The 10,888-nt window shown below is 33.6% G+C and overlaps 2 protein-coding genes and 1 long non-coding RNA gene across 3 annotated transcripts; 1 reads left to right on the top strand and 2 right to left on the bottom strand.

The window, feature by feature from the left end:
• Positions 1 to 3,004: 3,004 nt before the first annotated feature.
• LOC139893039 (3'(2'),5'-bisphosphate nucleotidase 1) lies at positions 3,005 to 6,645 on the top strand. Its single transcript, XM_071876175.1, has 8 exons — positions 3,005 to 3,331; positions 3,464 to 3,539; positions 4,026 to 4,099; positions 4,196 to 4,401; positions 5,060 to 5,267; positions 5,397 to 5,495; positions 6,056 to 6,209; positions 6,340 to 6,645. Exons 1-8 carry the CDS (start codon positions 3,023 to 3,025, stop codon positions 6,504 to 6,506), a joined length of 1,293 nt encoding a protein of 430 aa, XP_071732276.1. The 5' UTR covers positions 3,005 to 3,022; the 3' UTR covers positions 6,507 to 6,645.
• A 221-nt stretch (positions 6,646 to 6,866) lies between these two features.
• On the bottom strand, positions 6,867 to 8,469 carry LOC139889671 (uncharacterized). Its single transcript, XM_071872608.1, has 4 exons — positions 8,095 to 8,469; positions 7,640 to 7,882; positions 7,130 to 7,561; positions 6,867 to 7,038 (listed from the first exon to the last, which is right to left on the bottom strand). Exons 1-4 carry the CDS (start codon positions 8,467 to 8,469, stop codon positions 7,018 to 7,020), a joined length of 1,071 nt encoding a protein of 356 aa, XP_071728709.1. The 3' UTR covers positions 6,867 to 7,017.
• Positions 8,470 to 9,778: 1,309 nt separating this feature from the next.
• Positions 9,779 to 10,877, bottom strand: LOC139893038 (uncharacterized). Its single transcript, XR_011774314.1, has 3 exons — positions 10,734 to 10,877; positions 10,498 to 10,552; positions 9,779 to 9,876 (listed from the first exon to the last, which is right to left on the bottom strand). It is a non-coding gene; the product is annotated as an uncharacterized lncRNA (long non-coding RNA).
• Positions 10,878 to 10,888: the final 11 nt, after the last annotated feature.

Here is a 10,888-nt window from a genome sequence, read left to right as displayed (position 1 = left end):
TAATCGATTAAATCTTTTTTTTCCTATTAGGGTTCATATGGAAAAACGCTTGATGATTAGACAACAAAGAGATGATTTGCTGATTTATAAAATAAATATGATTGATGGAATTTGTTGCGTGTGATGGGTGTGATATAATTCGACTGCAGGTTCTTCACATATGTGGTTCGATTAATCGATTATACCAAAATAATCGATTATACCAAAATTATATAATAAATATATAGATAAAAAAATATATAAATTATATAATAAATGCACCGGTGGTCCCTCGATTTTAGTGAAGAAAAGAGAAAAAAAAACGAATTTACCCTCACATGCAAGGCACATGGCATGACTTAACGGACTTTTTTTAACAGAAAGTTGACGGAGGGACGCGTAATCAAAAAAGGTGATAATAGATGGATGTTGAAAGCCAAAAAAAAAAAAAAAAACTTGAGGGACGCTGTTAGCTTTTTGGGGTAAAATGGAGGGACCAACGGCACAATTATTTCATTACAAAAAACAAAAGTGTGAATATTCAATTAAAAAGTTTACGTGTATAGTCCTTGTAGTTTATTTCAAACTAGTAAAAGGGGCTCGCGCGATGTCACGAGATCTTTGGGTTGCACATTCATAGTTAACGTAGCGTTATGTATTTACATAAGTAAAAATGTTTTGCTACAGGTGTTTTTAGATACACGTAGTTAGTACCTAACATACCTAATGGTCTATGCATTTTTAACGACAGGAAGATTGCACAAAAAAAGGGAAACAGAACCATCGATATGATGTAGTCCGTTTGGGTAGTTTATTATTGATGTATGTATATGTGTTGAATATAGTCCGAGGTATTTAGTGTTTTTTTAGAAGTGTCTGTTTCGCGTATAGTTAGTCCCGTTGTGTTCGTAAGATTTTTTTGAGTTTTTCGGTGGGTTAGGAAAAATTTAACGCGAGGCGAGTGGGAAGATATGGAGTTGGGTTAAGTTTTTTAATTAAAATAATAAGTTTATATTTTGCACCCCTAGTTTGGGGCTGAACTTGAAAGTTGTTTAAAGTTTGAGGGGGTGTTTGTTTTTTTTTTCAATGTCGTTTGGTATTCATTGGGGGTCAAAAACGACCAAAAACCCCATGCATTTTAGTATGTAGATAAATAAATAAATAAATAAATAAATTAGTAATACAATATCTAAATCTTTTTCTTATGTTGAGAGTCCTTTCCAGATTTTGCATGAACACAATCTATGATTGACGGTAGTTTAAAAAGATCGTTCAATCCCCTCACCTGCACATGTTATACATGTAAAGATAATTACGTCTTTTAATCGTTAACTTGTTTTATCTTTGAAATTGCTTTACGTTTAACGGTTATCACAACACCTACACATCAAAACTTTAAGTTTAAATCCATTAATATTTTAACAATTGTTGATTTAGTAGAAGATGATGATTTAACTTTAAAAGTCAAATACTCTTTATGCATGATGGTATGAAAATACTTTAACATATTTCAGTTTAAATCAATTCTTTAGTGTTTGATCACTATCGAAATAATCTGTGAAAAAATGTCTTCTTTTCTTATTATACTCACCAGAACTGGGATAGTCAACATGTGGCAGTTCCTTCGCTAACGGAAATTACAAATCTTATGAGCAGTGGTGGAACGTGATGAATTTGATTAGGGAGGCCCAGTTACGTAAACAAAAAATTTAGAGAAGCCCAGTTAAGTAAAAAGAAATAACCCATGAAAAATTATAAAAGTTACACTAGGAGTCCAACAAGTTGGGGAGGCCAATGCCCTTTTAGGCCTCCACTACCTTCCGCCTCTGCTTATGAGTGTTCAACGGTGATAGTGGGTGGCGCCAATGTAGTAATGGTCACCTTTTCAATGTTGTTCAGTTCCTACATGTTTTCTATTTTGACATGATCGGAAGAGCTCCGACGACAGGCAACTAAGCAAGTAGCTACAAGCACATAACAAAAGTTATTCAAACATAGGTTTGAATTTACAATCGATTTGAATTTGGAATTATGGAATATGTAACTAATTAGAAGTGAATAATGTGAATAAAGCTAAGTATAAGGAATAGGAAAACAGACAATAATTTATAATGATTTGAGAAGACGTTAATTACTTCTCTTTAATCCTCTCCTCAATTCACATTTAAGAGTTACGTCATAGACACAACACAGGTTTTGGTAAAATTAACTTTTAATCTAAACACTCTTTAAAACATTTTGGTAGCTTCAAAATATTACGTGTGTTTCTTCTACTACAAATTTCAAAATATTACGTGTGTTTCTTCTAAAACATTTTGGTAATTCGTTTATTGTAAATGAGATAAAGTCGCAAATTCCGCCCCAATGTCTACTCCTTTGATGAATCCTTTTTCAACCACCACGTTTTGAAGAAAGTTAAGACGTTATTTGGCTATTATGAATAAGAATGGAGATAATGAATCGTCTGGTCACACCCCCTCTCGATTTTAAAATCTCTAGTTGGTGAAATGATTATTAGGACTGAGATAGAAATAGAAACCAAAGATAGACATGCATTTATCCATATCAACCAGTTGACTCCAAAACCATTATGGAGTACATTTCATAATAATTAGTCTCAATTATTGCAGTTGAACGCCTTTTAAAATCATCTTTGAACAAGAGACACTTCCTTCGATGAGCTTTTAAGTCTTCCAAAGACTTGTTTGGAATCGAGATGCTGTCGAAAATGAATCTATTCTTTACAAAGACGCTTTACTCCTCCCTACAATTAAACGCCTTTTCAATACATCCACTAATATAAATATATATCTGATCTACTAATTATTCACCTTCAAATTCATATGCAGTATTATATTATGGTATTCATCCACTTATATTATACATCTAACATCTGCTATGAAATGGAATCGAATGAATATCTTGTTAGGTCGGATGACCATTCTCATCGTTAGAGCCGACCAATGTTATCTATTTAAAAAATTATTATATTTTTCTTATATACGAGAAAAAGAAAATTAAATAAATAAATAAATAAATAAAAATGGCATCTTCATCCTCGTGTATCACATTTACAGCTGCAGCTGCGTCACGACTTGTTCACCTAAACCCAAAATTAAACCCTAATTTATTCAAATTCAAATTAAAACCAATTTCATTAACAAATAAATCACTCTACACTTTCGTCACTCTCAAATCATCATCATCATCATCATCATTACCTGCTGGTACTACTCGTTCATCTAATAATCGTTCGATAACAATGTCTTCTTCTTCATCTTCTCCTTATAGTTATAATCAACAACTCGTTGCTGCCAAAAAAGCTGCTTCACTTGCTTCTCGTCTCTGTCAGGTACCAACACTTCTCAAACATTTTACATTACTCGCTTACTTCCTAATTTCATGTTGTGATTCGTTGTGTTTGATGTTGAATTTATTAATTAATGAAAGTTTATTGATTGATTGATACTTGTTGTTTATGTAGAATGTACAAAAAGAACTGTTGCAATCTGATGTGCAATCCAAATCTGATAAAAGTCCTGTCACTGTTGCTGATTATGGTATGCTCTTCAACTTTTTTATACTTTCATTTGAATTGATGGAGGGCGTATAAGTGAATGTGTGTACTCGAATGGTGATCCCGTTAAAGCTCATGCTTGAGAAATGTGATCTCTAAAACGAGAAGTGGCAAAGTGGGCGGGCCGAGTAACGGGTCAAAACTGGTTTAGATTAGACTTCTTTTGGGTATATTTGTATCAGGTCAGATTGGGCTTACATGAAATACTTTCTACCTAAGATTTGTATTGGTTTTTTACTATATATAATTAGTGTACCAAATATGACTACAAAGGTTATGATACTGCAATAAGAATTCGATTTGTATAAATATTTTAATTTGTTAGTATCTATTCATTTAGAATTCTCTTTCATTGATTTTCAATCCGTTCATTCATTTTAGCGCATTTCATATGATGATCATTTTCTTTCAAGTAAATGGATCGGAATTATTTTGTTGACTGTCTGATATGCCGTTTTTTTATTATCAGGGTCTCAAGTTCTTGTAAGCTTTGTTCTTCAGAAAGAACTTCCTTCTCAAACATTCTCACTTGTGGCCGAGGAAGTATTTGTCAACCTTATCCGTTTCACTTATTTGTACTTATCATATATTTCCATTTGTGCTATAGTTATATGTTTCAATGGCGTTGATCGTCTATAGGATTCGGGAGATCTACGAAAAGAAGAATCCCAAGAAACTCTTCAACGTATCACGAAACTAGTGAATGATACGATTGCTAATGATGGAACTTACAATGTGACTCCTTTGTCTGAAACCGAGGTGCTTACTATAATTGATTGTGGTACATCTGAAGGAGGACCTAACGGGCAACACTGGGTTTTGGATCCTATCGATGGTACTAAAGGGTGAGTTGACATCTGTTTTGTTTGTTTTTCGGTTTACTTTTTTTTTTTCCTGGTGAATATATCATATCAATTTGATGCCTACATGTTCTACTAGGTGGACAAATAGAAAAGTTAGGTGCTCGTGTAACAGGTCATTTTCTTTCGCGAGTTATGAAGATTTAGAGGCATGCTATATTATATGGATGATTTTGGACAAACTATTGAAATATAAATATAAAAAACCATCATACTTGGCACATTTTGGTCTAGGCACATTTTGGTCTAAATCAGCCGTCTATACAAAGCTGATGTTGTTTCAACGACAAACACCATCATGATTCAAAGAGCTAGTTACTTAAAAAGGATTACAAAGGAGTGGTGAAAATTTGTCTGATTTTCATTACAAGAATCGTTGATATTGATTTGGGCATACAGCTTCATCATATCTTTTAGTATTGAAAATGGTATTTGGACATTTAATCTTGCTGTTTCTGTTATCTTCTTCTACGAAGACAACTTGAGAGCGGGTTCCATAACTGAAATATACAAATTTATTAATTAGACTCTCAATGAATTTGTTGTAGGCTTCATTGTGTATATAGTGATGCATTACTTGTAAAAGGTGATTATTTTTTAATTTATTCATATAATTATGTTCTCACCATTTTTGTTAATGTAGTTTTCTAAGGGGTGACCAATATGCAATAGCATTAGGTCTTCTAGATGAAGGGAAAGTTGTATTAGGTGTCCTTGCATGTCCAAATCTTCCACTAGAATCCATTACGAGTCAACATCAAAATGCTCTGAATAAAGTGGGGTGTTTGTTCTCTGCGCAATTATCTTGTGGGACCTACATGGAGTCACTAGATGGCTCAACACCCGTCAAGGTACAAAAAGTTAACACCTTAGCAATATGTGTGTTTACGTAGTTGGCCGTTATTTTAGGTTGAAAGATGGCTAACTGGTAAAGTTTCCGTTTATCATCAAAACATGAGTTTTGTTTATTTACGTCTCAGGTGCATGTTAGCAACACGGAGAATCCTGAAGAAGCTTCATTCTTCGAATCATATGAAGCTGCACATTCGTCCCATAGTCTATCAGGTTCTATAGCAAAGGTACCTTTTATGTGATAAGTATACTGTTTTTTCTTCATTATGATGACTCAGATGATATTTAAATAAGAAAGGGCAACAACCAGTGTATCGTTGCCAAATTTTTGTGATATTGATGCTCATTCTGGGCAAATTTTCTTTTTTTAGTTTTTGCTAGGTAGTCGGGGAGTAGAAAAAAGTGATACAACAGGGTAAAACCGACCCTCTGGCGGCCCCACACCGACCGTCAAATAAATAACTTTGATTGTATTCTTACACTTGGGAGAATCAATACCAGTTGATATTTGTTCATGTGTTTCTTTTCAAAACACATGAACAATTAATACCAATATTCTTACACTTAGGAGAATCAATACCAGTTGATATTTTTTTTAGTTTCTTTTCAAAGCAATTAATAAAAAAAAACTCATGGGAAAGCGCATATTAATGTGATTAGAAATAGAATAGAGGAATTCATCTTTCTGTTAATATACATGACTAAAAGTATTTTTTATATTGATGAAATGTGTTTATTTTCAATTATTTTTTATTTTTAAGTAATTAATTAACTTATTTGTTTGTAGAAATTGGGAGTTAAAGCTCCACCATGCAGAATTGACAGCCAGGCAAAATATGGTGCATTGTCACGAGGAGACGGTGTGATATATTTACGGTTCCCAAATAAAGGATATCGTGAGAAGATATGGGACCATGCTGCTGGATACATTGTTATTGCAGGTACCCATATTATTAATTATAGACTTATAGTAGCAACTTACTCCATAAATGAGCAATATAGTTATAATAAGTTCAAATTGGTAAACTCGTTTTTGTTATTTACGTTTTCGTTTTACGTGTTTCGTTGCAGAAGCCGGGGGTGTTGCCTCGGATGCTGCCGGAAAGCCTTTGGATTTTTCAAAAGGACGATATCTTGATCTGGATACAGGCATCATTGTTACGAACCAGAAACTGATGCCGGCTCTTTTGAAAGCCGTTCAAGATTCTCTCAAGGAACAAGCTTTGCCGTCGCTCTAAAAAATTCTTCATTTTTGAAGGTGCGAATGCGATCTTGTTTTGTTAATTATGTTGTTGTGTGTTATTTACATGGATTTTCACAATAAAATTTGCAGTGTTTAATCGAAAATTCAGCTTAATACAATTATTTCAATAATCACATATCCTCCCCTTTTACCTTGGTTATAGTTTACTTAATGGAACTGCAAGGTTAATGTAGCATATGCTCACTTATTTTTGTCAAATTGTTTTCTTCTTTATCGTGTTTTCCCAAGTTGGTTATTTATGCTAGGTAACTTTACTAAACTTCAGTCGATAATGATGTAAAATTGTAGATTATATAGTTAAGAAAATATAATAATACAACATGAAAATTGGGTTATAAAATTGTAACTGAGGCAAACTTTTCTTCGTGTATTGTTTTACTTCTTTAAAAGCAATACGAATCCTCAAAGCACGACGGTCCGACTTTGTCTTGAAAAGATACGTCATCTGTCGTTACTAACTCTGCACCGATTTCATCAGCCCGTCATTAATATGCGCTTTCAGCAGTCTGCCAGCAAATAATGTTCTTAGAATTTGAAAATAAGTCAAGTACAAAAGAGGGAGAAAACAATGAGCCAGATTATAATTGGTGTACTAACCTCATATGCATATAGAGTTGTATAATAAGACGAATCAAACTCAAAATCATTAATTGATTTTGATGATCTATGAAGCTTCGCTAACCAATCTTCATGGTACTTATGATTGTCATGGGTTTGAATGCCTTTTGTGACAGCACAAAGACCTTCGTTTGATGAAGTTCTGTTTTCGCGTTTTTGTTTTGTGGGCCGTTGCCTTGGTTCGCTATGCGACCTTGCTTTTGCTCTTGAAGATTCTGTTCGGGTCATGTAATTTGGTTCATCGTGTTGTGTACTTGTTTGTGATGCTGTTGAAACCTCATCCATTGGCTTATTCTGCATTCTCATTGATTTTTCGCGTGATAAATCTATCGAAAATCTTCTTGATGATTGTCGATAACTTGTGTTGGTATTCATTTTGCTTCCATATTTTCCCAAGTTATCTTTGTGATCCTGAAAGAACAAACAGATTACCTATTTTGTACATTTTTATATATGTATATAATATATAATAATTTGCGAGTGACTTACTAATTGTGGTGAACTTAGACGACGCTCGTGAGCTATCACTAATCCTTGTTTTGTAGCGCCATGATGTGACCTTGACTCAGCATCCTCGGCCAGTTGTATCCTTTGAAACCGAGCTCTAACCTGAATGGAGACTAGTGCACTCATGCACCTAACCATTGTGGTGGTCCTTTTGCGCACCAAGTGACCTCTCACCAGGGCTTGTAACTTCACTAGTCCGCGTAGTGCACACAACGCCTTCCTTGCCTACAAAACAAACAAATTTACGTTATAGGTGTGTTTGGCGAAAATAGATGTGGTTGGAGCTTGTAGCTGGAGTTCGAGTTTGTAGTTATTTATTAATTTTTTTTTTTTTTTGACAACGATAGGGATCACCCGAGGGGACTAAACCACCCGTTGCGATCATCTCCCGTTTCGACTATGCCGATGCAGCGATAATAACCCCGCCCCCATCTCACCAGATATGAACGAAAGGCTGATTGAATTTTAGTTGCGGCAGCCACTCGGGTAACAATAGATACTCTATTGAGTGTTCTCGTCGTGGCTTTAAGAGGTGGCACCACCATCATCGAGTTGTGACTTTGCTGTAGAATTGCGTAGTCGAACAATGCTTGTGATACTAATTGAGAGGTTGCGATGGAGTCGAACGATCGACAACTCTTGTGATTGATTTGTACTTTTTCTGTGTTATTTGATTTTCTAAAACTCCATCTCCTTTTTGGACTTGCTGGTATAATAGCACTGGTGCTGAGTGTTGATTCATCTTTGGTGCTGATTTTGTCATCTTTTTTGCCTACTAACAAGTTTCTAATCCATCTGCTTGCCTTACCCATATCAAAATTTAATATGCAAGTTTTGTAATGTGCTGTCTTCTAATTTATATTTGGAGTTTTTGTTGACTGCTTTGACAGTATATAATATAAAATAGTGATATAGAAAGCATCTTTTGTTTGTTTGTAGGCAAAAGGTGAAAGGCCTGCATTGACTCCTCAATTTGTGCCAAATGACACTTCACAAGCACTTTCCAGTCTTGACAATACTTTATTAGAAGACATCTATAGTAACAAATTTGGTTTCTGATAACAAAGTAAATACTTTAAAAGTGAGTTGTACTAAAATGTAACTTAAAAATAAAATTGAAAAAAACAATATAAAGCTAAAACTAAATAAGAAACAAAAGCAAAGAAATATATTACGTTGATTACAATTGATGCATAAGGTCTAAATGAGTTGAGGCGCTCACAGAATACTCGAGTCTGACTCGATAAAAACTCAATTCGAACCGAGCTCAAAGGAGCTGGAGCTCGAATTTGAACATATTTTGAAAGATCGTTTAGTAAACAAACTCGAGATTCTTATAATGAGCTTAAACAAGCTCGCGAGCCTAAACGAGCATTTAGTTTATATTTATTCATTAAATCCATAATAAACGGGCTGAACTCGAGCCTAGCTCAAACTTGTATACTATTAAACAAGCCAAGTTGATATATTAAGCTAGAATCTAGCAGAACCCAAGCACTTTAAATTTTAAACGAGTCTACATCCATGCATGCAACCCAATTGATACATAATAGGAATAAATCAAGATACATGAACTCAACTTCTAACAAGTTTCTGCCTCTACCATTCAAAGAATAAAAAATAAGTCTCTGCCTCTTTTGTTATTTTTAAATTGTTTGCCACTCCCATATTTCAATGAACCACTTTTTGCAAGGTTAACAACTGATCAAAACTTGATAAGTTAGCAATTCGAAGAAACAGCAAACTAGTCTAACAAACAAAACACAAAATTGTGAAATATCAACGCCAATACTACCATAGAGACAAGTTTTGACTTAGTTAAAAACATGCTCCATAGACTCATAAAGACACCTTTTCTACTCCAATTATCTACCTTAACAAATGACTAGTATAAAGCCTCCTTTAAAAAAGCTGTAAACTTCCATTTTAAGCTGTTAAGAATAAACATAGACCTGGTTGGAATAATTTGCAATTACAGAAGGCGTAAAACATCTTCATGGTCCATGGTTGCTGCTATCAAGATCTTTTGATGAACCATGAACTGAGAAGAGCGCTTCGTGTAACTTATAATCCTTGTGGTTGTCGAATTTGTAATAGTCATCAAAACTAGTATATGATTTAAAATAATAAAATGGGCTAAAGTGCTAAACCCTTGATAGGGCGTTGCACAATGAATTGTATGCACTTACGCAAACTTTGAACTTCTCTTCGGCTAATGCCTGCACAAATAAACGATGATGATAAATAAGTCACTACTGCATTGTGGCCATTATACGTATTAATCTTGTGTGTTATGGTTTGACTTTTATTGTAAACAAAATTGTTATTATCCAACTGATAGCAATTCTTCAATTATTACGAGCAATTAAAAATGTTGAAAATATACGTCACTAAGGAATAACATGTTTAGGCCAACATGCTACATAAGTTAGTTGTTTGGTCACATGATTTTTATGGTTTCTGCCCAAATAGTCACTGGATTTTAACGCTCATATATATATATATATATATATATATATATATATATATATATATATATATATATATATATATATATATATATATATATATATATATATATATATATATATATATATATATTACTATGTTAGCAATCTTGGTTGTTGGACAGAAAAAGTACGCTGAAAATTGACAAAGACAGATCAAAGTCTATGTTTTCATCTCTAAAGACAAAGCTAAAATTTGATATAAATAGTTGAAGATTGAGCAATAATAATGCTTAGCTTGTGATGTGGTCCGAATAAATGTTGACATAAAATTTAAATAAATAAATAAGTAACAAAATTCATCTAAAAGTTGAGATACATTTATAAGCTAACCTTTGACGGGCCTTGATTTTTATCAGGGTGCCACTTTAGAGCTGAAAGACGGAAACTGCAAAGGAAGACAAGTCATCATCATAAAACTCATACTTGTCAAATGCTAAAAGAACACACACACACACACATTAAATAACTAAATTATATTATAAATATAATTTAGCGTGTGCGTGAAAATTTAGTGTCCCAAATTATATTATATTATAAATATAACTAAAACATAAACATATACTTACGCATTTTTAACTTCGTCAATCTTTAATGGACCATTCATCGGCAAACCTAATGCTATTCTATCTGAAGATGAACCAACGACACACGGCTCATCATCATCGGAAGACTCTTCATCACTTAGAGTCCTCCATTTATTCCTATTATAATTATTATTGTG

This window comes from Rutidosis leptorrhynchoides, chromosome 2 (assembly GCF_046630445.1).
Source record: "Rutidosis leptorrhynchoides isolate AG116_Rl617_1_P2 chromosome 2, CSIRO_AGI_Rlap_v1, whole genome shotgun sequence".
Lineage (NCBI taxonomy): Eukaryota > Viridiplantae > Streptophyta > Magnoliopsida > Asterales > Asteraceae > Rutidosis > Rutidosis leptorrhynchoides.
This window is presented reverse-complemented; position numbering and strand designations above follow the sequence as displayed.

Coding starts and splice junctions, on each gene's coding strand:
- LOC139893039 (XM_071876175.1), top strand. CDS start 3,023: ATGGCATCTTCATCCTCGTGTATCACATTTACAGCTGCAGCTGCGTCA. Junction 5,496..6,055: donor TATCAGGTTCTATAGCAAAG/GTACCTTTTATG, acceptor ATTTGTTTGTAG/AAATTGGGAGTTAAAGCTCC. Junction 6,210..6,339: donor TGGATACATTGTTATTGCAG/GTACCCATATTA, acceptor GTTTCGTTGCAG/AAGCCGGGGGTGTTGCCTCG.
- LOC139889671 (XM_071872608.1), bottom strand. CDS start 8,469: ATGGGTAAGGCAAGCAGATGGATTAGAAACTTGTTAGTAGGCAAAAAA. Junction 7,883..8,094: donor CAGCCTTTCGTTCATATCTG/GTGAGATGGGGG, acceptor TTTGTTTTGTAG/GCAAGGAAGGCGTTGTGTGC. Junction 7,039..7,129: donor CAACTCTATATGCATATGAG/GTTAGTACACCA, acceptor ATTTGCTGGCAG/ACTGCTGAAAGCGCATATTA.